The 26,232-nt window shown below is 51.1% G+C and overlaps 1 protein-coding gene across 1 annotated transcript in view; it reads left to right on the forward strand.

Annotated features, from left to right (window-relative positions):
* Positions 1–26,232, forward strand: part of LOC144130188 (uncharacterized) — a 68,587-nt gene that overhangs the window by 12,778 nt on the left and 29,577 nt on the right. The window contains exons 5-8 of the mRNA XM_077664182.1: positions 20,252–20,267; positions 21,404–21,501; positions 22,950–23,048; positions 25,943–26,062. Coding sequence (XP_077520308.1) covers positions 20,252–20,267; positions 21,404–21,501; positions 22,950–23,048; positions 25,943–26,062 — 333 coding nt within the window. The remainder of the gene's footprint in view (positions 1–20,251; positions 20,268–21,403; positions 21,502–22,949; positions 23,049–25,942; positions 26,063–26,232) is intronic.

Consider the following 26,232-nt stretch of genomic DNA (forward strand, 5'->3'; position numbering starts at 1 on the left):
TTTGGCGAGAGCCGCCCGCAGATCATGGAGCTGGAAAGGTTGATCCAGCTCCGTGTTTTCTCTGCCTGCATAAGAGTACGCAGATCCACGGGGGTCTTGGGCTGTACACAGTTACTGGTCCCGAAGTTTCTGCGCCAGTTGAGTCGTGTTGCCGGGAAAAGCGTGCATGGCTCGCTGCAAATGATTTTTGTGTTTCGGTTCGTGTTTGGGTTGGGTCGATTAGGGCTGGAAAGAGACGCCACGTGTTTCGGCTGGACATTTGTCGCGCGGCCGTGTTGCATCTATCTACCCAGTTGGAGTCGGCGAGTTGGGCCGCGTACTATGCCGCTTTCTGGGTAAGCTCGGCAATTCGAGCTTTAAGCTTTCTATTGTGTTTTTGGCGTCGCCAACGGTGGACGAGGCTGCGACAGGCTTCCCAGAGGTGTAGAATGTGGTTATCCACGTCCGTGACCGCCTCTGAGAGCTGGATGTGTGTTTCATGCGAGGAAAGGTGTGCCAGCAGGTGTTGGGACCATGCTGTGTAGCCTTGCGCGGAAATGGGTGTATTATCAAGTGAGTTAAAATTTTTCTTGAATTTCGTCCAATCTGGGATACGGGCTTGTGTTCTGGGACGCTTGAGGGGGCGTGTGCGTAGTGTAGTGTTAACGATGCAGTGGTCGCTACCGAGGGTCTCCTCGGTGTTGAGCCAGTCTGCGTGTCGTATGTTGCGAGTGAAGGTTAAGTCCGGGCACGTATCCCGTGTCACGGAGTTTCCTAGCCGTCTTGGGTGGGCGGGGTCCGTGTGGAGGGTGAGGCCCAACGTGGACGCAAGCTCCGCCAGCCTACGTCCGCGCGACTCCTCCTTGCGATACCCCCACAGCTGACTGGAAGCGTTAAAGTCGCTCACAATCAGCAGGGAACCGCGGCCCGCTGCTCTTAGCGCGTGGCTAAAAAGGTCCGAAAAAGTCACTCGCTTGAGTTTGGGAGCACAGTACACGCTGAGTATATGCAACGGCTGGTCCCTGCGGCGGAGTGGTAGGATAGTCACCATTACATAGGAATACTCGAGCTTGAGGTCGAGATCCACTAAGCTGGCTGTGTAGGCTTTGTGAACGAGAAGACATGACGCGGGATCCTGTTGGAACGTCGTGTAATTTGAAAGTGTGGCGCCCAGGCCTGGCTCTTGGAGGGCAACCACGGCTGGTAGGGACTCGAAGGTTTCAAGGTAGAGGCGGAAATTGGCCCGATTAGTGTGGTTTTTAAAGCCTCTACAGTTCCATTGTGTTATGGAAGTTGATATGGCCGAATTGGAGATGGCGGAACTCTGATTAAGGTGTCTCGCCACGATTTAAAATTCTTGAGGGGGAGGAGGAGGCATTGGCTGCCCCAGAGCCAGCTACTTGCGCCATCAAGGGGGTGATGATGGAAGGAGCGGGGCAGCTGTCCTCATTGTCCGATTCAATAATCAGACGGTTGAATTTTGAAGGACGGGATACGTCCCTAATGGGCCCCGTCCGACGGAGGAGGCGGGGGTTGTCCAAGATGTGTTTTGATACTACCGCGGGGACGGCAGATGTGACCTTGGTCAAGATTTGGTCCATGGCGGTCTCGATCATAGATCGTAATTTAGAGGTTAAGCGCTCCTCCATCGCGGAGATGGCTGTCACGAGGGCAGGCGAGATCTCCGCGTCGCTTTCCATTGCGTCCGAGTTCTGCGGGCTCGGAGCGGCGGACGCCAATTTTGATTCTAAATTTTGAATTTTGTTGAGCAAAAGCTCATTCTGTGCCCGGAGCACGTCGATCTGTTTTTTGTATTCCGCGTCGAGTGCGGAGACGGTAACTGGGGAGGAAGGGGGAATGGGAGAAGGAGGAGGCGATCTCAGTCCAGCTGCTCACCTGTTGTTTGCCGTGTTGAGACGCTGATGCCCGGGCGCCGGCAGCGCCATTTGTCTTGAGCTCCGGGAAGTGGCCAGCGTTCCTGCCGCTGGGCGGTGGCGGTGGGGGCGTAGTCTTGTTCCCGGGCGGTGACTTCACCGAGGATGATGATGATGACGTTTTGTTGTCGATGGCGTCAGCCCCACGCGGCGTTCCGCCACCGGCACCTGAATTGGGATGACTTGGCTGCCGGCCAGGTCGCTGTTTTCCAGGGAGCTCTGGGCGCCTAGCCTTGCGGCCGGGCACCTTGAGCTGTCTGAATTTCCCCGTGCAGTCCCGGGAGTTGATGGCGTGGGCTTGCCCACAGACTGCACAGGACGGAGTGCACTCATGCACCGCACGGCCACAAAGGCCACAATTTTGATCCGGGCAGGGGCATGTGTCCGCTCGGTGTCCCACAGTACCGCACCGCACGCAGGCCGGGATCGTTTTCTTATATGCACGTACAAGGGTGACTTCTGAGATGTAATGAACGTATCGCGGCACCACCTTGCCCACGAAGGTGAGCGCCGCGACGTCTGATGTTCCAAGCTTGCGGATATCGGCAAGCTCTCCAGCACGCCACTGGATCTTGTTTGCAGGGACTCACTGGTCTCGTGCTTGGCCACGGTGATGACGCCGCGGCACACGTCACCAGTGAGCTTCAAGTGGCCGTACATAGAGAGCTGGCCTTTCGGTGTTGTTAGTTCGAAGTCCCGCAGTAGCTTGTCGGCGACGTGCGGCTCTCGGGTGCCTGCCACGATCAGGTTTTGCTCCCATGTGGGGAGCAGGCTGAGCAATGCTGCGGCCTTGGTGCCCAGGTCGGCCGCAAACGCTGCTCCCAGCTCACCATGTTGAAAGACATCCTTCAGAGCGACGGTCACCCGGGACTTCAGGATGATAACGATGTCTTCGGGATGAAGCCGCGGAAGCGGCTTTGGTTTCCAAGCAGGTCCCTGGGGCCCACCGTGAAGCGCTGCAGCGCGCGCAGCAGCGTTGTGCCGTGTTGAGCGGCCTGGCGACGTGGCGTCCGCTTTCTTGGAGTTAGCGTTCCGCTTGCGGGAGCGGCGTTCCACTAGCTTGAATAACTTCAAGTTCTTGATGGGCGCAGAGTCCGGGCTATCAGGCGCTGGATTTGCTGGAACCTCGGACCAGGCCATGGCGTCCGGGTCGTAGCCACGTTGTAGGTTTGGCGAAGCCATCTTGCCGCGGGTGGGCGACTCACTCCCGGCCGGGCGCCGGCGTAGGCGTTAGGCCTAGCGCCGCCACCACGATACCCAAGTGAAGATCGGCCCTAAAAGGCCTAAATTTTGCCCCACCTGTGTGCGAGAGGTATGCACCGGTAGCTGTCGACTTCGGGAAGTCAAACGCGGCTGTGTTGACGGGGTTGCGGTCGAAGATCCGTGGCTCCAGCCAAAAATTGGCGGAGCCGATGCACTGACGTCCTCTCGCGGCGGCGGCTGCGTTCGTTCCTCCACATGAGGAGAGCGACGGCGAGTCTTCGTTGTCGGATCCTTCGTACCTCTCTGGCACCGGGTACTGGCCTTTCCTGCCTTTAGGTACTTCGCATTCAGGTCTTCCAGGAGCCTGCGGCCGTCTCCCTTGTACGTGTTTAATACCTTGGTGAGGTTGCGATTGATCGCAGTTTTGCTACTCAGCGGGTCGATCAGATGCCTCAAGAGACACCACGTCTTCACCGTCGAGAGCTTGCCCTGCAGGCCGTCGCAGGTCTTCAGCCAATTCCCTACATAGTTTGGCCGCATACTCGGCGATCTCTTTGTTCAAGACTACTATACGCTTGGCCAGCTTTCTGTTGTGTCTCTGACGCTGCCACTCCCGCGTTAACGGATGCCGGGGCGCCCACATGTGGGCCAGTCTGGCGTCCACGCACGGCGTCTGTGACGTCGTGGTGGTTTCTTGGGTAAACTTTTGGAGGGCCTTCTTCTGGTCCCTTGCCCATTCGTTGTAGGTCTGTTGTGTTTCAGCTTGTCCCGATTCTTCCTCGGGCGCCTCTTCTTGTTCTCAGGTAAACTTTCTCATCTTGTCCCAATCCGTGATCCGCGCCACCCTCAGCACAGCCCGATATCGGGAGCCTCGGATCGTGATGCCGATCACGCTGTGGTCAGACCCCAGGTCCACTTCTTCGCTTCTCCAGGAGACGTCTAGCATGCCCGATAACCACGATAAGTCTGGCGTGATGTCCCTCGCGACACTGTTGCCTCTTCTGGTGGTTACGTCCGGCTCGTTCAGGAGGGCCATCTCGTGATCCTCCATTGCTTTGGCCAGTGCTTTTCCTCTCTTGGACATGAACTGGTAGCCTGATAAGCTCACGTTGTGTGAGGGGCATTAAAGTCGCCGAGGATCAGGAGCGGCCTGGTCCCCGCTCACCCTTTCGCCTGGCTCACGATGCGGTCGAATTCGTACTGCCGTTGGGACGGCCGGCAGTATGCGCTCATTACAAATAAACTGCCCGAGCTGCCAATTTCTCTCGCATGAATTTCGACCAGCGTGTGCTCGCACCCGCCGTGCGCCGTAACATGTTGAGTTGCCGCCATGTTGCTGCGGATGAGCACCGCCGTTCCGTTATCCGTGGGGTCCATGTAAATGACGTACCCCGGGAGTCTTGGTTTCCCCTTTGTTTCCTGTAGAGCAATTACATCGGGCTTGTTTTCTTGCCCGTCAATGTGCAACATTAGTTCCGCTACTTTATTGTGAATCCCGCGGCAGTTCCATTTATAAATTACGGTCGTGTCCCCCCCCCCCCGGTCTTCTTGTGCTTCTTACTTGGCTTCTGCATCATCTCGCCTTTCGTTAATTTCGGAAATTGCTGCCCAAATGGCCGTCAGCTCTCCTTCTCGCGGGATCTGTGCCGTTGCCGTGGTTGCGGCCTGTGCGGTCGTCACTGCCTCTCCGCTCGCGAGGTACTCTTCGGCATCCATCGCCTCTTGATTACTTGATGCACGTTACGTGGCCTCAGCCTCTCCCGCCGCCAGCCCTAGGCGGGGTGAGGGGGGGGGGGGTCGCGCACGGCACCCTGCGTAAGCCTACGGCGTTGTTTGCCGCCGTGCAGTTGTTTTGGGGTCTTTCATTTGCCGAGCTGCCGTTACTCGCCAGCGTTTCGATCTTATTCATAAGCACCCGTATTTGGGCGGTCTGCTCCTGGATCTGAGAGTTTTGGCGCTCTATGATCCTCTTAAGCTCTATCACTTCGCTACTGTCGTTTTGCGGATTCGCTTGTGACTTAAGGAGTTGGAAGGGGGTGAGGGGTGGGAACTCGGTGTCGCTGGTTGGAGCGACGGGAGCCTTGTTTGCCCAGCCCACCTTTTTCTAGGCGATCCATCGGCGTCCGGTTGACTCGCTCCGGGATCTCAAACTGTCCCCGGATCCCGAACTGGCCCGGAAGTGCGAGCGGCGGTTGCCGCCACCGTTGCCGCCCCCGGATGGTGTCTTCGATCGGGAGCGACTCTGGCGGCCGTTTCCGCCGACTCTGTTTTCGCTGCTGCAGCCTGGCGTGTGTGACCGGCCCCGTTTGTAGGCGCTACGGTGGGGTCCGCCTGCAGGACCTCTCTTGCCTTGGTTCCTTCTCCCGGCGTCTTCTTCCTCTGCTCGGCTACGTTCCCTGCGCTGCCGGCGGACGACGTAGGGCATCTTGAAGCGGGCTTTGCAGGCCTTGTCCGCGGTCAGGTGTTTGCCTCCGCACAGGCCACACTTCGGGGCACATTCGTGGTTTTCGGCGGGTTTGGAGATGCCGCACCCTCGGCAGATCGCGGTCGAAGGATCCGGGCACACGTCCATTCTGTGGCCCACTCTTCCGCACGCATAGCACACGTCGATTTATTTTCTGTACAACGTGCACTACGTGAGCAGGTTACCGTATTTCACGTAATTGGGTATTTTGTGCCCTTCGAAGGCAATGACGACTGACAGGGCCTTACCGATTCGGTTTGCCTGTAGGGCCGTTGGGTTATGCTTGTGCAAAACATTGTGCTGAATCTCCTGGGCCGTATCTTCGAGCGGGATGGAACTTATGACACCATTCACCGTGCCATTCACCGTGCCGTGGTTGGGGCACACGACGTCCTCACTTGCTTCATTGGCGGGGTCTGTGCCGCCGCCGCAATTGCACGACTTAGTTAAACGCGGGTCACGTCGCTCAGGTGGAGCCCACGTCGTGGTCTTAACACGATCTTTAAGTCGCCGCGTGGCAAGTCTGGCATGCGCGCGCCCTTCAACAAGTTGTCCTTGTTTAGACGTTTCGCCCTTGAATGACATGTATCGCTGCCAGTGGCGCCACCGCCGAAGTTGTTGCTCCAGCTGTTGGCAGTGGCGCCATCTTGGCTTGATTGAAGTACGGGATTTAGGCCTAGCTTGCCCATGCCTTTGTGTCTGACTCTTTCACCGGCAGTTTCCCAGACTTGCGATCTTGTGCACTGGTCCGGCGAAATTTCGATGCTGTCCACCTCTACACGCATAGCAGTAGTCTTCTTAGGTCAATGCTCACTTGCGTAATCACCGATGGTTCGATGTTCCGCTCTCGGCTTCACCGAGGCTCGGACAAGGCCTACCGCTTCCCCGGCCAAGGCCGAGGTCGACGTTATGCCCAGCGGCCGACGCTCCTCTCGGCATACAAAAGTCGTCTAAATGCAGAAAAAGCGGTCCCCTACTTCGGAATTTGGGTTCCCGGTGTTCTACATAACCTCATGCATGCGGTCGATGCACTTTTAATAACGTGCGAATAAAAAAAACGGCAGTTCAAAGAAAAAGCACGGAGCCCTGGTGAGATGCGTCCATCGCTCCGCCGGAGGCTGGCGTTCCCGGAAGAAAGGAAGAATTAGAGGTGCCGTAGTGGAGGGCTCTGGAATAATTTCGACCACTTGGGGATCTTTAACGTGCACTGACATCGCACAGCACTCGGGCGCCTTAGCGTTTTACCTACATAAAAACGCGGCCGGCGCGTTTAGGTCCCAGCCCTGATACTCCGGGTCAGTAGCCGAGCGCTCTAACCACAGAGCCACCGCGGCTCTGCCCGAGTTTCTGCTCTTGAGTGAATTATGAGTGATTCCTTCCTTATTTCAAATTTTACTTCATCATGATGATTTTCCAAAAATCTCCATCATGGAGATTTAAAAAAAAACTTCGAATCAACTTATCAGGCATTAAACTTTCTTAAGGAGAAACCGAATTATCACGCCAGACGTATTCAAGATCAGTAGAAAGCTGTCGCCTCTACCCAATTTGCTCCTGTTTTCAGTTTGTCGCTCGGAGCAACTACCCTACTAGCTGGCCTTTAGGCAACGTATGGGTTTCAATGTGACCTCGCTTGTAAGACATGCGTAGTCACCTAGAGCTTTTGACGAATATTCAGTCGATATCAATAACTGTGCTACGCATACCAAGCGGAGATCTTGCATTCATGCCCCTAAACAGCAAATAAAAATAGGAGAGCAGTGCAGCGCGCTGCATTAAGAAATGCGAAATTTCCCTTTTGAACGTCAGCAATTCTGTTTGCAAGTCATCGTTGTCTAACACCAGTACACATTCCAAAACATTTTACCGTCGTACACACCACGACGCGTTCACTTCTTCGTGCCTCGCTAGCACGCTTGAACCCACGACCATTCGTGGCATATGAAAAACGAAATAAGAAAAGACAAAAAGAGCCCGTTCTTGGCGTATGCGTTGCGTGCCCACCTGGCACGCAGAGGGCCTTGGTTCGAACCGCAATGACCGCGAATTTCCTTTTTCGAATGGTAATCTTCGTGCGGTCCTGTACACGCCACTCATGAGACAAGAAATGCTTGCGCATTAAAATAGACATGCGCGCACAACGGTCCGCAGAGATATGAAGAGAACAAGGCGGCAAAGCAGAGCGCTTCGCTCGCTATACCATAAAACAGTAACGAGATCGCGGCCGATTTTATTGCGGGATGCCAGCGTAGGTGTTGCTGTATGTACTCTCTTTCGCAAACTAGGCGCAGCTAAATTGACTCCAACCTTAATCGACGCAGCTTGAGGCCAGTCGGGGCGTGTTTCTAACTGTGGCAGAAGGGCACATGCAGGCACCCAAAAAACATGAATGTGTATTAGCTCCGGTCCCGCCGCGGCGTCTCAGTGGTTAGAGCGCTCGGCTACTGATCCGGAGTACACGGGTTTGAACACGACCGCGGCTGAGGCTGACAAAATATTATTGCGCTTTTAAGCGTAGGGAATTAAGGCACGTTAGCTAGCGTGCCGCAGGCCATGGAGACATTTGGCGACGCCGGCCCGGTGGAAGTGTTCTTCTTAATGCTTGGTAATGTGCTGTGAGTTCGTGGTATAATATGAATGGCTCACCGAAAGGTTCCGGTTCCTTACTTTGCGCCACCGCTCTACTCGGCCGGCTGATTGTCGAGCGTGTTGGTGGGCAGCCTCATTTCCCGGATTCCCCGCGTGAACTAGGGTCCATATGAGCTCAATATCTCTCAAGAGACGAAAGTCACTTATTTCTGTGAGTATTTGCGTGGCGGGACAGGAGACCCTACCCCTAGCGAAGTTACTGACCGCCAACTTCGAGTCGCTTACTATGGTAGTAGCGTCTGTAAAGGCGATGGCCGCGGCGATGGCGGCCTCCTCCGCGACTAGCAGTCTAGAGGTGGAAACCGTCTCCGCCATAGCCAGTCTTGCTGGTTCACTGCCGGGGTGTGTTATTCCGCACACAGGGTTCTCCTAGTCTTCTGCAGCGTCGACGTAGAGGACATCCTGCCGCCGGCTCAGGGTCTTGTGCAGGCTATTCGCCCTTGCTTCTCTGCGGGCTTTTTGGTGCGCGTGAGGGTTCAAATTTCTGGGGAGAGGTTTCACGGTGATCCTCTTTCCGATGTTGCTTGCATAACATGGGGGAAATCTTCTAAGGGTTCACCCTTAATCCCCAGCCTGTCGAGTATTCTCCTGCCGGCAGGTGTGCTCGACAGGCGCATTTGGGCAGTTTGTGGTGTTTTCTTGAGTTCATCATAAGTATACTGGACCCCGAGTGTGAGTAGCTCCTCGTTGGGAGTCGAGCGAGCCAGGCCCATGGTTGTTTTTTAAGCCATTCTGATAATTGCGTCGATTCTTTCCATCTCGTCTCTTCTGAGTCTGATACGGCAGCGAGTATGTGATCTTGCTTATGGTAAAGGCGACTATTAGCTTGAAGAGGTAATGTTCTTTCATGCCTCTTTTTCTATTAGTAATTCTCTATAAGAGTCTGGCAGTTTGGTGGACTGCCCATATAAGTTTATTGATCGTGGATGCGTTGCCCGAGTCTGTTTGCAGCCTGGTCCCCAGGATCCTAATCTCCTGGACCTCCGTGATTTCCACGCCTTGAGCAATGACTGTCGTCAAGGGTGCGTTTAATTTGTGTTTGTGGAAGACCATAAGCTCCGATTTTTCAGGGGAGCATTCGAGGCCTGCTTTCCTGGCCTCTTCGTGGATGCGTTGCCCGAGTCTCTTTGCAGCCTGATCCCCAGGATCCTTATCTCCTGGACCTCCTTGATTTCCACGCCTTGTGTAATGACTGTCGTCAAGGTGCGTTTAATTTGTGTTTGTGGAAGACCATAAGTTCCGATTTTTCAGGGGAGCATTCGAGGCCTGCTTTCCTGGCCTCTTCATCGATGACGTCAGTGGCCGCTTGGAGAGCGGCCTCGATTTCGCCCTGGGATCCCTCCATTGCCCATAGCGTAATATCGTCCGCGAATAGGATGTGCTGTACTCCCGGGATATTGTCTAGAATATTGATTAGTGCCAGATGAAAAAGGAACGGAGACAGGACAGCCCCCTATATTGTGTCGGATTTAAGAGTGCCGAAGTGGAGTACCACCCTGCGCTCACTAAGAAAATTCCTGATATAATTGTAAGCCTTTCTACTAGGGTTAATTTCGTTTAGATGCTCCAGTATAGTATAATGGGAGACATTCTCAAAGGCTTTCTTTAGATCTTTGCTTTGCCTTGTACGTGTACATATTATTTTTGTTTAATGAACACAGCACCACGCCCACGATGTATAAGAACAACCCAATTTCATAATTAACACTGTTCTTTCATTCTTTTTTTTCTCTGTATTATACATGAAGGGAACCCTTGAGTATTTTTGTAATTTGCTGTCCCCCCTATGTAATGCCCAGGCGGCCCCTTAGGATACTTAAATAAAGAAATAAATGAATAGATAGCCAGGATCGCCCGTGTGTTTGCCTTTTTGTATCTGTTAATAATGTCATGAGACAGTTCTAGCATGGCGTCCTACGTACAGAGCCCCCTTCTGAAGCCCACCATGGTGTGCGGTAGGAGAGAGTAGATTTCTTTAAGGGCTTGCGGTCTGTTAAGCACAACGTGCTCCATTAGCTTCCCTAAGCATGAGGTAAGGGATATTAGCCTAAGGTTGTCGAGGCTTATTTTCTTGTTTGTTTTGAGGATAAAAATCATCTTTGCATGCTTCTAGAATTGGGGCATGCTACCTGTCACCCAGCGCTGATTCAAATAGTCCGTCAGTGCGGTGCTCGGTTTTAGATCTAGGTTCCACAGCATCTTATTGATTTTATCTGGCCCGGCAGCAGACTTCGTCTTCAGTTGAGACAGGGCGAATCTGATCTCGGCATCTGTGAAAGGCTCGTCAAGGGTTTGGTTTTCGCTTTCAGTGCATTTCGGCTACGATACGGCAAGTTTATGAGAGTTGACGTATATGCCTTGTAGCGACAAGATCAGTTCTTCCCCGCTATCCTGGTATGCTTGGATGACCTCTTCTATGGCGTTTCTGGTCACTTTCTTGGAATGAGCTGGGTCAAGAAGGTGGCGCAGAAAGTTCCATGTATTTTTGTTTCCCAGCTTCCCATTAAGCTTGTCGCATACTTGATACCAGTTCTCCCTTCCAAGGTTACCCGCCACTGTGGCTCAGTGGTTAGGGCGCTCTGCTGCTGATCCGGAGTTTACGGGCTCGAAGGAAGGAAAACGTTTACTGAGCTCTAAAGAGTAGGTGAGCAATTTGGCGGAGTCAGATGTGTCGTCCATCGTCTTAGCAATGGTCGTCTGCACCTAGTCCAGGGCTCCGCTTGATGCCGCTGCCAGCTGTGCTCGCCGGATCAGCCCCAGTTGGACGTCTTGACGGTCGCTGGAGAGCATTCCTTCCCATTGCTCCGCACTCGGGTTTGGTATTTTGAGTGCCACCTCTATTTTCTGGCAGGCCCACGTTATGTGATAGAGCGTGGGTGTTTCATGGCACCATGGGCATTTGTCTGTGTATTGTGTGGGTTGTATTTTGTTGAGTGTATTTAGATTCGGGTATGAGCCCGTCTGTAGCAGCCTCCAGGCGACGGCGTCTTCCCTGGAGAGAGATTTATGTGGCGGGGGTACCGTTTCCTGCAGCCCTTGTAGTAGTTTAAGATTGCCGAGTAATCTCAAGGGACAGGTTCGGCTTCCTAGAGGTCGCTTGTGGGGGGAGCTCGGTAAAAAGTGTACCCTCTAGCTACCCTGTCGACCGCTTGGTTGCCTTCCACTCCCGCGTGTCCCGGCGTCCATACTATCGTATGTTTTATAGTTTCTTCTTCTTCTGTGCTTTGTTTGGGTTGGTCCCCAGAGCGGAGTATGCGGAGCGCTCTGTGACCTATTTTGCCTAACATGAAGTTTCGGCATGCCGTTTGAGAGTCAGTTAGTATTGTTAAGGATCGCTTAGTCCGGTAGCCCTCTGCTGCCGCTAGAGCGACGGCCACTTCTTCAGCCTCGACTACCGTGCAGACGCGCTGATGATTTCCCGCATGTCCGAGTTTATCACAGCAGCTACCGCGTTGGGGTTGTTTTGTCCCGTCCTTCTGGAGTATGTGACTGCGTCCACATACACCATTGTTGCTTGGGGGGGGGGGGGGGGCTAGTGATTTTTGGGTGTGCTCGGCTCTCGCCTTTCTGCGTTCTTCGTGTAGGTTGGGGTCCATATTCTTGGGGATGGGGTTCACTCTAATTGTGCCCCGTATGCCGTCCGGGATAGTCGCGGTTCGCTGGATTTTTTGTATTTGTTCGTTGCATCCCAACTTCTGCAGCAGCTCCCTGCCAGACGGAGTCTGCTGTAGTCTCTGCAACTGGGCGACGTGTTGTGCCTCTCTCAGTTCTTCAAAGTTGTGAAGTCCTAGTGCTAAAAGCTTCTCTGTGGATGTGCATTGCGGTAGATGGAGTGCTGTTTTGTATGCTTTGCGTATAATCACGTCAATATGTTGGATTTCGCTTTTGATTAGGTTGTAGTATGGAAGACTGTAGGTGACTCGGCTGATCACCAGGATCCTGACCAGCTTTAGCGCGTGTTCTCGCATGCCCGAGCGTTTATGGGAGACGCGCGTGATCATGCGGGCAACCTGTAGTGTGGAAGCTTTGAGTAGAGCAAGTGTATGTGTACACCGTTGGTTTGATTGTACCACATGCCCAAGATTCTTATTTGCGTTTTCTCTGGTATGGGTTTTCCCTCTAGGTAGACGTTGAGCCTAAGCTCGTCGCTGTTCGGGAATGTGCGGTTTTGTTTCCCTCTCCAGACTCTGAGCAGTTCTGATTTTTCGGTGGAGCATGCTAGTTCTCTCGCTTTTACGTAGTTCTCTACGCAGGTCGCGGCCTCCTGTAGTCTTTCTTCCTTTTCTTTGAGTGAGCCCGTATTTGTCCAGATGGTAATGTCGTCGACATACATGGCATGGTGTATTCCTTCGACTTCCTTAAGTTGTTTTGCACGGCTGATCATTGCAACGTTAAAAAGCGTAGGTGAGATGACCGAGCCCTGGGGACATCTCTTGTTAGGGGTGTGGAACTTCTCCGAACGGAGTTCTCCCAGCCCTGTCGTCGCTGTTCTATCTGAGAGGAAAGCTTTGACGTAGCCAAAGACCCTCCTGCCGCAGTTCAGGTTGTCCAGGCCTGTCAGGATGGCTTCGTGGCTTACGTTGTCAAAAGCTCTTTTGATATCCAGTGTCATTATTACGTTCTCTTCGTCCCTAGGGACGTTACTTAGAACTCCTTTGATTTGTAGAAGTACGTCTTGGGTCGACAGCTTCGCCCTGAATCCGAACATACTGTGGGGATAGAGTTCGTGATCCTCCATGTATTGTTGTAGCCTTAATGTTACCACTCTCTCGTACAGCTTGCCGAGGCACGATGTGAGGGAGATGGGTCTTAGGTTTTCGATTTGTAGCTTTTTACCCGGTTACGGGCTCGAACCCGACCGCGGCGGCTGCGTTTTTACGGAGGCAAAACGCTAAGGCGCCCGTTTGCTGTGTGATATCAGTGCACGTTAAAGATCCCCAGGTCGTCGAAATTATTCCGAAGCCCTCCACTACGGCAACTCTCTCTTCCTTTCTTCTTCCACTCCCTCCTTTATCCATTCCCTTACGACGCGGTTCAGGTGTCCAACGATATATGAGTCAGATACTGCGCCATTTCCTTTCCCCAAAAACATTTATTTCTATTATTGTGGTAAGGTTAATGGCATAGTGTTTCGATGGAGGCGAAACGCAATGGCGCCCGTGCGCTGTGCGTAGTCAGTGCACGTTAAAGATCCCCAGGTGGTTGAAATTAATCCTGCGCCCTCCACTAGGGCACCTCTTCTTTCCTTGTCTGAGTCCCTCCTTTATCCTCTTCCTTACGGCGCGGTTCTGGTGTCCGCATATATGCGAGACAAATACTATGCCATTTCCTTTCCCAAAAAAAAACATTTTATTCATTAGCTCAGTTAATCCAGGATATAAAAAGCGAAAACTGTTGGCGTTCATTGTGTTCATTGCCCTTGGCTTTGACGACGTTCTCGATGCCCATGATTTCGAGGAAAGGAAGGGCGCAGAACTGGCTCCCCGGGACAAAATGCTAAGGCTCCTGGGATGTCAGTGCACATTAAAGATCCCCAGATTGTATCAATTATTCCGGAACCCCCAGACACTCCTATCACAGAGATCGACGCCTGGGTGCAATCACTCAAGCATGACGTTCACCACAACACGCAACACATTGAAACGACCACCGAAACCCCTACCCTGGACACACACCTAGCCCACCTCTGGGAGGCTTATCACAGCCTCCTGGAACGCTGGAAAGGCAATAAATATTAAATATAACAAGACACTTAAAAAGCGGCTGGCCGCGCTGCAGACAAAAATCCAACAACACTCGGAGGAGCTCTGCCGATCCAACGGGGACAGATATGTGACGGCATCGCCGGGAACCTGTCCAGCAAACGAGCATGGCAACTCCTCCGACACCTCATCGACCCCACAAACACCAAATCATCAACACAACACCACGTGACACGCCTCACACACCAACATATTGACGATCCCGAGGCCCTCATAAACACACTTCAGAACACATACACCTCTCCGGGTGCCCCCACGCCTCTACCCACCTACACAGGACCAGCCAATCCAACACTCGACACAGACATCACTGAGACGGAAGTCAGAGCGGCCCTCCTGACTCTCCGAACGAACTCCGCACCTGGTGCAGACCAAATCACAAACTCCATGCTCCGTAATCTGGACGACCAATCGATCACCCAAATTACGCAATACTTCAACCAGTGCTTAAGGGAGGGTATCCTCCCGCAGTCCTGGCGCCACGCGAAGGTAATATTCATACCCAAACCCAACAAAGCACTTACACTTCAACACCTTCACCCGATTCCGCTAACCTCATGCCTCGGAAAGCTCTTCGAGCATGTTGTGTTAGCAAGACTCACAACGCACATGGCGGACAACAATGTATACCCGCATAGCATGGTGGGATTCCGCCCCCATCTATCAGCACAGGACGCCATGCTGCAACTCATACATGACATTTTCGACCCGCTTCTGCCTGGTCACACAAAGGCAGTCTTAGCTTTGGATCTCTCCAAAGCTTTTGATCGCATCGAACATCAGACGATCATGACTGCCCTATCTCCATTGAATGTGGGTGCGCGCACGTACGCCTACATTCAAGCATTCCTCCCTGACCGCATGGCTGAGATACATTTTGGACCTCTCTTTTCCCCCTCCTACAGGCTTCAGAGTATCGGAACCCCTCAAGGGTCCGTACTCTCCCCCTTCCTCTTTAACATCACCCTCATCCCCCTCGCCCGAAAATTGGCAACTATCCCCCACCTTAAGCACACACTTTATGCCGACGACATCACACTGTGGACCACCCACGGCAGTGACGGCGACATAGAGAACACCTTACAGGAAGCAGCCACCCTCACCCAAACTTATGCACAGAACATCGGACTGTCTTGTTCCGCAGAAAAGTCCGAACTGCTCCTCATCAGGCCAAAGAACCAACGCTCCCCCCGCTCCCCCATTGCTATCGAACTGAATGGGGACCCGGTACCGGAGGTTGACACCCTCCGCGTATTGGGCCTGCATATCCAGAACGATGGCAAAAACACCACCGCCCTCAAGAAACTCAAGCAGGTTGCAGGCGCGATATCGCATCTCATCCGCAGAGTTTCGGGCCATCATAGAGGCATGAAGGAGCGCGACCTCTGTCTCCTCATTCATGCCTTTGTCCTCAGCCGTGTGCTCTACACTACCCCATACCTAGAACTATCCAAACACGACATACATACTTTGGATGCCTTGATCCGCAAGGCATTCAAAGTCGCACTTCATCTTCCCCTCAACACCCCCACAGACAGATTACTAGGCCTGGGCCTCCACAACACGATCGGGGAACTCGTGGAGACCCATCGACAGGCCCAATACATAAGGCTTACACAAACCTCCACAGGCCGGTATATCCTGGACTCCCTCGGAATCAGAATACCGGCCAACGACCCAACCCTCCTCCCCATTCCTCGACCCTTCACCGAGAGCTGGTCATCAAGCCACTGCCAAAAAATATGCACCCCTCCCACCATGAGCAGCGCCGCAGAGCCCGTGCGAAGGCACTGCAACGAGTGTACGGCTCCGAGCCGGACGCCGTATGGGTGGACGCCGGCTGCACGGGTGACGAAGCAACCGCAGCCGTGGTGGACTGCTCTTCATCCGCCCTCCTCACACTACCTCTCCCCCCTGACACCACCCCAGACCAGAGGCTGCAGAGGAAGCCGCCATCGCAATTGCCATCACCCGCACGGAAGCCCAGTACATTTTAACAGACTCTAAAACTGCAATTCTAAATTTTGCGCGAGGCCGAGTCCACGTCCCTGCTTTTGGCATACTGGGCTCGCCCGATGCACCCCCACCCCGCCATGTAGAGCTTAAATTGGTGCCTGCGCACTCCGGGAATCCCGGAAACGAGGTCGCCAACCTTTTCGTCCGACGTTCCTTAAACCGGGTTCAGGTGGCCTCGGATCGGGGATTCGCGAGGGAGCGAATGCACTCGTTCAGCGAGATGACGCAGGCCTACAGAGCCTCGCGCCAGCTCAACCCCCCGCCCCACCCCTCCCTAGATAACAAACACGCAACACTCTGGCGCAAACTACATTCACACACACTCCCCTCACCCCTGACCCTAGCACACTATCACCCCTCCTTCCCCACTCCTACCTGCACCTTGTGCCCAGAACCATTCGCCTCTTCCCTCCACATCCTCTCCCTCTGCCCGGCGGACCCTCCCCCGCGCGGCCTAGAGGACATCAAGACCTGGGAGGACTGGGAGACATTGCTGCGCTCGGAGGACCCGGCCGTGCAGACAATCGCCACCGGCCGGGCTGCCAGTGTTATGGACCTTAGAAACATAAACACTTGAGTGCAGTGGGGTCATGCGGAGACCCAGGGGTGTGCCCCGACTTCCTCTCCAACAATAAAGTTTTTTCTCTCTCTCTCTCTCGTTCCCAGTAAGAGTCCGCCTAACCTGTCGATCAAATGACGTCATGAAAACTAAAGTAGATAAAATAAAAAATGAAGCAGAAGTAAAAACAAAAAAAAATGAATTGGATAAAAGTAAAATAAATTAAAAAATAATTTGAAACAATCATTTAAAATAAATATAATAAAAATGAATAAAAAAGCTACAGAAAACATAAAAAATAGGACGACGCTGAAGCTTCGTCTTTAAGAGTGGGACGCAACAGCATGTTGCAGCGTTGCTAAGGGGTCCAGGAACACCATCGCCCGTTCGGCGCTACGCCTTGCCCGTTGGGCAATTTAAGGAAATGAAACTACACATGTCTCTCATATCACGGTGGACGCTCTACCCACGTTATGTTCAGTGCTTTCGATGTATCCGTTTTGAAGCGAAAAGCTTCACTACGCTAGTCAACATCGTGCTTCGCATGAGCCGGCGTATGTCGGAGCACGAGTGACGTCACGCAAGGCGCAGGTGGCCGCCGCCGACTCCGTCGCCTTTTGCCTCTCTCTCGCTCCCTAGTCACACTGAGCCACAGCTGTTCTGCCACTGTGCCGCGCCTTTCCTCAATATGCAACTTTCAGTTTTCAGTTCTCTTTTTCTTTCTTCCCTCCCTCCTTTTTCTCTTCCTTTACGGCACGGTTCGGGTGTCCACCGTGATATGTGAGGCGGTTACTGTGCAATTTCCTTTCCTCAAAAACAAAAAAAAAACAAGTGAGCCGACGATGTTCATAGAATTCATTTGCGTTGACAAATTTGCAAAGGCTGTTCATTTTCACGAAAGGAAAGGCGCACAACCGGCTCCGTGGGTTAGTGCAGACCTCAATCTCGCTTTCATGTACATGGCATTGGTGTCAAAAGCCTGCTTTGATTGCGTTCCGCACACTGGATAGGCAGCGCGCCCTCCCTGCCACCCTGGTTGATCGCGAGATATTGATCACCAAATGAACGCTGCGGCCTAGGTATTGCTGCAGTGCCGCATGTCAGCCACAATGCTGTCAGCGCTAATTCATTCATTCCGCATCTCTCTCACCACTAATCAAAGCACGAATGAGGCGTCCACATATCCAGGGAACCAGTTATGCTCCCTTCCTGTGCTCAACGCCAACGCCAACACAGTGAATTCCGATACCTTTCGCTTAGTATATCCTGGATTAGCTGGGCTAATCCACATTATTTCACGACATGCTACACTGCTCTTCGTTACATCCGATGCCGTAGTTGTATTTGTTACGTCCGGTGCACATCCACGTCATATTGCACTACACTTCGATACAATTAACTGAAAACATTACTGCAGGAATCGTTCATACCCACGCTGGACCGTGTACTTCGCGTCGGCACATCATTGTTCTGGTATCTCCAAGCCATATTAAATAACGCGCCTAAAGCTGCTGGGGGCATTGGTAATTTCTGTCCGTGCATTTTCAAGTATTCGTGCCATTGCCAGCTCGAATTATTTTTGACAACCTGTTGATGACAGCACAATAAATTGTTATCCGAGATCGCCTCATACACTTCATGCAAGGCATCCATAATATTTGCGACACGTTTCTGAGGATTCACCCGCCGCGGTGGCTCAGTGGTTAGGGCGCTCGACTGCTGATCCGGAGTTCCCGGGTTCGAACCCGACCGCGGCGGCTGCGTTTTTATGGAGGAAAAACGCTAAGGCGCCCGTATGCTGTGCGATGTCAGTGCACGTTAAAGATCCCCAGGTGGTCGAAATTATTCCGGAGCCCTCCACTACGGCACCTCTCTCTTCCTTTCTTCTTTCACTCCCTCCTTTATCCCTTCCCTTACGCGCGGTTCAGGTGTCCAACGATATATGAGACAGATACTGCGCCATTTCCTTTCCCCCAAAAAACCAATTATTACAATTCTGAGGACCTCTCAATTCTAGGCCATGGAGACGCTTCTTCGGCAGAACGAAAAACTGACCGTTGGTTTTATGGAAAGGAAATGACGCAGTAACTGTCTCTCATATCTCGGTGGTAACCCGAACCGCGCCGCAATAATAATAATAATAATAATTGATTTTTGGTGGAAAGGAAATGGCGCAGTATCTGTCTCATATATCGTTGGACACCTGAACCGCGCCGTAAGGGAGGGGATAAAAGAGGGAGTGAAAGAAGAGAGGAACAAATAGGTCCGTAGTGGAGGGCTCCGGAATAATTTAGACCACCTGGGGATCTTTAACGTGCGCTGACATCGCACAGCACACGGGCGCCTTAGCGTTTTTCCTCCATAAAAACGCAAATCTTTAACGTGCGCTGACATCGCACAGCACACGGGCGCCTTAGCGTTTTTCCTCCATAAAAACGCAGCAATATTAATAATAATTGTATTTTGGGGGGAAAGGAAATCGCGTAGTATCTGTCTCATATATCGTTGGACACCTGAACCGCGCAGTAAGGGAAGGGATAAAGGAGGAAGTGAAAGAAGACAAGAAGAAAGAGGTGCCGTAGTGGTGGGCTCCGGAATAATTTCGACCCCTTGGGGATCTTTAACGTGCACTGACATCGCACAGCACACGGGCGCCTTAGCGTTTTGCCGCCATAAAAACGCAGCCGCTGCGGTCGCGTTCGAACCCAGGAACTCCGGACCCGTAGCCGAGCGCCCTAACTACTGAGCCACCGCGGTGGGTAATATCATCTGTGTACAAAACAATTTTTGGTACCTTTGAATACTAACACTATAATTAATGTATAGTAGAAATATAACAGGTCCTACAATTGACCGCTGGGGTACTCCATATTGAATAATTTCCTTCTCCGATTCGTCTTTATTTATTATTGTGAATTGTGATCTGGAAGTTAAATAGCTCTTCATTAGCGCAAGTGCTGCACCTCGGATACCGTAATAGGGGAGTTTACGCAACAGAAGTTCATGCTGTATGCAGTCAAACGCCTTTCGGATATCTAAAAAGATACCTAGTGTGAACAGTTTCTGCTCTACATTATCAAGAATTTCGTCTTTAATTCCAAGATCTTTTTCCACCGACCTATTTTTGCAGAACCCGTATTGCTCCTTCCTTATTATGTTGTGTGTATGTAGAAAACTGGCTATCCTATTGTTAATGATGCGTTCTGCTATCTTAGAGAACACAGAGAGATTTGATATTAGCCTGTAGTTATTGAAATCATCAAGAGATCCTGCTTTATGAATGGCTATAACTCTTGCTAACTTCACTTTGTTTGCAAACGCGCCTGTAGTCATGGCAAGTTTACAGATGTGGGCTACTGGGACTGCTACAACACCACTCACTGCTTTTAATGGTTTGGGCTTTATATCCTCGGGGCCAGAAACTTAATTATCTTTCATAGACATAAATATTCCCTGCACTGCATATTGGTCTGTAGAGGCCAAGAATGTCTCGCTGTATGTCTCGCTAAAGAATACATAACAGCAAACGCAAGAATCGTTCAGTGGCGCGAAATAGAAGCTACAACTATGTATTCAGCTGCTTTTTTAGGGTATTCATTCAGCGTTGTGGAGCGAAAACAAAACCACGTTCACGAGCCGAGTGAGTGAAAGCTTCATTATTCCTTATTGGTTTCGGTCAATTTAGCCGAGCAAGAGAAGAAGTAAGCATTTTCGATTTCTTTTCATCCATTCCTTAAGGACTGTCATTTAAACTCGTCGCGCTGCAAACACCATAACTATGTAGTACATACCAGGGTTTCTCGCATGTCTGCGTCAATGGCAGTTTCTCATTAAGTCGGGAACCATCTCATCGCCCTGAGCTTAAGCAACCATAACTGCTTGTACGAGCGCGGAGCTTTCGGTTCTAGCTCTAAATTTGTCCAGAAAGAACTCTCTTAATTCTTTTTGTCAGCTGTGCCAGCATAGGTCAGTGATCAGATAAATAAGATTTCAAAGAATCGCCTAGACAACCACGCACGCTGTTCTCATTCGCATGGAGTTTTTTTTTTATTCACACCAAAAGCATCAACACGGAAGTCGTATTAATCGTTAATTAGTCTAAACTGTATTTCAAGGCCAGCTGTGCTAATTTTTTATCGCAAACGTTCATACGAACTGGAGAATGCGCCAAAGGGGTTCAGTGAACAATACACCGAAACACTGATTTTGCACCAGGTTGATTGGGTAGTTTGTGTCGACCTCGTGGGTAGGAGGAACGTTAGGTCCCTTCATTTGTAAATAAAACGTTACCTTTTTCTGATATTCAGGTCCCCCTAACGTACTAAGAAAACGGACAAACCATAGTGAGGAGAGAAAATATGGATGGCAAGAGTCATTAAGCGCTTCGTAAATTGGAGAAGTCACTTTCCATGCCTAAAATTTTAAGTTACGAAGTTTATACTGTTCCGAACTCGCCACGCCGGCTTGAACAATGCATCTAGAGGCCATCAAAGGCCTCCGCATGCCAGTTTGACGTCACATAGGCGAGATGGACATGCGTGTGGCCGCCATGTGAAACGCGGTGACTCCTGCCAGCCGGATCCTTTCTCAGTGCGCACTAGTGACGCAGGCACCGGGGAGATGAGTCCTTACGGAGGCCTTCTTTCTCTTCTAGGTGAAATTTTCCGCGCCTAATACCCATTCTTCCTAATGTTATCGTTATGGTATATCTGCGGTTGCCGTTCAAATGAGAAGCGCAGCCAAAATTTCTTTTTCTCAGCTTCGTTTTTTATTCTTGCTTCGATGACACTATTGAGTGAACTTCATACTCTGATTGGTTCACGCTACTGTCTCCTAGCGATGGCGACAGGAACATGTGGTGGGTCTGTCTCTCGGCATCTCTCGTGCTCTTCACCATCACCATCTTCGTCGTGGGGCTGGTGCTCTTCAACGTCGGTGAGCGTACTGCGCCTCTCGAGCGCCCATTTCGTCACCGCGTCTCAGCTGTGAGCGTACACAGAATGTGTTCCATTTGATCTTGTCGCACTGTTCAGGACACCTAATCGGCACTCAATGAATGAACTTCCTCACGGACATCACTTTGTTGTCTGGCCACCACTATACGCGGAATTGTGAAATTCTGCTAAACAACAGATCACAAAATTTGCGCGCTGCGCTCATAATCATCTTATGATTCAGCATAAGCTCATGGCTCCTCCTCCTACGAAGAGAACACTTTTTCAGGACAGAGAGAGTGTAGAGTGAAGCTAAAAATTCACGGAAACGCTTAATTCCTCTAAGTGTTGGCAATGCGAGAGCATTAGCAGCTGTCGTGCCTGGGGACGTCACTTCCCTCCACCTAATGGGAATGCTTCCGTCTGACGACGTCGTCACTTCCTCTAGCCAATGGGAATGTTCCGTTGCGTGGACGCCACTTCTCTCTAGCCAATGGGCGAATTTTATCACCAACGACATATTTTGGCCCCATGGGTGTGCTGAAAAGTTGGCACCACTTAAGTATCCCGAGATGATAAAAATCCAGCTAAGCTGAAACCAATAACAGAGAGCGTATTTAAACAAGCGTATAAAAAGAATAGTGGGAAAGAGAGCAGTGTTTGCCCGCGCCTTCCCAGCCATGCCGGCAGCCCCGGTGACACCTACATAGACATTTAGAAGGCTTTTTGTTCGTCTTGACTAGCGTGAAACTTTGTCATTTTTTACTTTTCCTTTTTTCTTGACCTGCCCTAAAAATGAGTTTTCTGTTTCTCTTCTAACCATCCGCGCAAGGCATTCGCTGCCTTGTTTCCTCTTTCCTTCACGCTAGTTTCTGCCATCATTTTGTAGCGTCCTTACAGCTCGAGTCTGGTAGACCGCACTCATCATGCGGCAACAGACGTGGAGAAGCCGCCCCAGTTTCAAAGTTCACATACAGCACGCTGCACGCATCTTTCATACATTACGACAGACTGCATTATAACGAACCCCGATCAAGAGACACACGAATTTTATGCGGTAGCAAAGCAAGCCCGTTGGGGCGTTTTCCTGGCGTTGTTGTTGTGTCGCTGTCACAATCGGTGAGGCGGCGGTTTTTTCGGCAAAGACAGCGAAGCCCCAAATTGCCATACAAGTGCAGGACTGATCGCCTTCGAATCTGCGTGAGATCTAGAACATAATTACTAGTCACAGCTTGCGCCAGCCATCGGCCGGGAGTCGAACCGTCAACCAACACGTGCAAGATTTAGTATGGCATCGGGTCACACTATGGGTGTGTAAGGTGTGAGCGCTTATTGGAGACACATGTGCTATCACTTTGTCACACGTAAGCAGCGATTAAGTGCCCCCTTTGATGGCAATTTTCGCTTGTGCTATCCAGTGATCCGCTCTATTCTCTAATACTGTCTCAGCTGCCGGTGGGAAAGAGGCAGCCGAGGGCGAAGGCGAAGCCTTCAGCGACTCCGACGGCCCCAGGTTCCGCGACAAGCGCCTGACGGCCGCTACGCAAGGTGAGATCAAGAGCTGCATGTCCCTTCACTACCTTTCCTCTGCCACTTCGGTAGATGACAAGGTGTGCTGGCTACTCCCTGTATGCGGTCTCCACACGCACACATGCTGTCACAAGAAGCTATTCACAGCGGGATGTGTTCTCAGGGTCCAAAGCTACCACCTTGAGGAACACCAAATCTACTCTCGCGCCCACTACAGGGTCGTTGTCATCCTAAGCACTCGCATTAACTTGATCGTCCTCTAGCTGTTCAGCCCCCATACGCAACGCGATCTTACATCAAGATGTCTTGTATTCTTCTTTTGGGGCTGATATATGCTTTATATGTGAAATCTGAACAAGTTGCACAGTTTGCGAGCGTGTTTATTTAACACGTGGATGGGTGAATTTGTTAGCAGCGAACATTGAACCACCCATAATTCCCTATTCTTGACAACGCGCTGCAGAGAAAATCTCGAGTGCCTACTGTGCGGAAGTCGAACGTGGCTTTTTTAGAGTTGAGATTTTTATTCGCTCCCCTTAGATCAAAAGCGGATACATTGTCAACTCCTGGAAGGAGCGGTTGAGTGGGGCGATATCGTATGCACAATATTATTTTTAACTTTATTCCCCAGGGAAAAAAGTGGGGCCGTAGAAGTAATTGTGGTTAGGGGGGCAAGAGGGCGATTCCTCTTGCGCATTTGCCTTCAAATCCACCTCTCCCGTTGATCTAGTTCCAATAAGTTCTAAATCTGTCCCCGCCACCGCTGACGACAAATCTCTTCTAAAAAAATTGGCGGTGGTTTAGCGTTGGTTAAAAGTGGAGTGACGCGATAGCTATAGCTGGCCGAGTGGAGCTTGGTCACGGGACCAACCACGTGATCAGCCACGGCGCCGCGTCACCGGCAGCTGCTCCGCACCACGTGACCAACCCCGTGACAGCGTGGCGGCGCCGCCACACGGGTGACAGCGCCGCCACGCTGAAAGCTCGAAATGCTACCGTAATGTAGCTATCGCTACAAAACCACTCTCAATTCATTCGTGCTTATTGCTTAAGAGTGGGGGAGGAGGAGGGGGAGAAGGAGGAGTGGTGTCGAGTTCTAATGTAGCATCGGGGGCCACAGGGTAGTGGTAGAGGAGCAAGCATTTGTCATTCACATGTTGAGTGTACGTGGACAGACATGGAGGAATGGAAGTCAGGGCTGCTCCAGAATTGATCACCACTGGAGCCTCGCGAAGAAGGCTTAACCATACCTACACCAGGCGTCACCGTTCGCAGTGTGTTCAACCTAAAGCTTGTGCCGCGATTACTTGTGGGCCGGCTTGTCTTCCACTAGGATAGTAATTGCTCATTGATTTGGTGCATAGGAAAGCATGTGAACTCCAGAACATGAACTGTGTTTCTCAATAACACTTCAATAGCAAATAGATTCAGTCGTTCAAGGCTCTTTCACAGTAATCTTCACGGGAGTGAAAATTCTGTCTGCGTAAGAATACTGCCTGCATAAAAAACTGGGAAAAAGTCACGTTAGTTATAGCCCTCCCCACCCCCGGCTGTCACATGATTTCAAAGCCACTCGATATATATATATATATATATACTGCAGTCGCAAAATAGACCAGCGTTTGTGGATATTTCATTTGTAGAAATGGTTTTCTCACAGTAGGTTGTGTGTCCCGTTTGTTGTAGACATTTTGCTTCCGAAATGCCATTTCCGAGCGTTATGTAGAACATAAAAATAAACGGTACGACTGGCGCCCGTTCGTGCCAGTGAGGTTGCAGTGCATGAGCAGTACTTCTATGTTGCACAAATGAAAACGAAAGCAGGCGGGTGTCAGCAATGTTCAGCGGCCATTATAAACTCATCGAGCGATTAATCACGCCACTGGAACTAAATTTTACCCTTTAGTAAAATACATGATTTTGTAATTTACAAAAGTTTATCCGTTAGCTCCATATATAAGGGAGCAAGAGAGCATGCCGGCAAAATTTCGGGATCGCGTAAACCCGATTGTCTTCACGGCAGGGCAATGCGGTGAATTCTCTTATAACTCATTGTTATCTTGAGGGTCAAACGGCTATCTTTTGACAGCAAAGGTTCATATGCCATTTCCTTTTCTTGGTCTCAGCTGGGATACCATTAACTCGCATTTGTTCCCTAACCCTACCTGTTCTCCTGCTGTCTTTCTTATTGCTACCTCTATCATTTTTCTTTCCGTCGCTAGCTGTACTCTGCATGGCTAAATATTAAGCGCTTTCATCAGACCCTAAGGTGAAGCCCCGCATGCGAGTTTTGGAGAGTTGCGAGTATTATGAGTTTTCTTCTTCTTAGGTAAGGTACCATTCATTCATCAGATAAGTGTGCCTAACAAACGCACTGCCCCGCATTATCCTTGGTGATTTAATCTGCCGTCACATAATGACCCGGAAGACAAGGATAACCGTGTCAAAACCATAAAATTCACCGTTTGGTCATCATTCTTGGTCATAATTCACCGTTTGGTCATTGGCCGTTTGGCCACCTTCCCACCTTGGCAGGTAGCAGTGTGCCACCTCGGGGTGGCTTACTAAGGCGGTAGTATCGGATATAACTACCTTTCGTGCGTTCGTGTGTTAACATCGGATATCACGAACCTTAGTAAGCCAATTCGGATACAACGAACTTAAACCTTAGTATGCTACGTCAGAGGCACCGAACTTTCGTGTGTTACTGCGGGTAAAGAACCTAAATATGGCACCTTGGATATCGATCTGTCGTGTCTGGGCCTCGCGTGTAACGAACTTGGTGGGCTGAGCTCGGATATAACGAGCCTGGGTGTGTTAGCCTCCGTTATAAGAACGTTTGGCTGCTAACGCATTCAAACGATCTACCGAGGAACGCCTTTTTTTCTTTCTTTGTACATTGATGAATGCAGGACCATCCAATAGCACGCCACGGTCGTCCGAAGAGGTAACCTCGGCAGGGTCAAGTAAAGAAGCAAATATAAGTACGACACTCAAGACAACAGCGTACACTGGACCGTCCACTACAACAAGTGAGTTCACTTTCAGCAGACTGCGCAATTCATTTGCTCCTGGTTGTCATATCTTTTAAGGTGTACAACGATGCTCTGCTGTCAGGTGACACTCAGGCTCACAATACTGTTCACAAGCACTGTAACACAGCGAGTGGAGCCTTTTCATCATAATATTTCCCAACGTCTTC

This window comes from Amblyomma americanum, chromosome 4 (genome assembly GCF_052857255.1).
Source record: "Amblyomma americanum isolate KBUSLIRL-KWMA chromosome 4, ASM5285725v1, whole genome shotgun sequence".
NCBI lineage: Eukaryota > Metazoa > Arthropoda > Arachnida > Ixodida > Ixodidae > Amblyomma > Amblyomma americanum.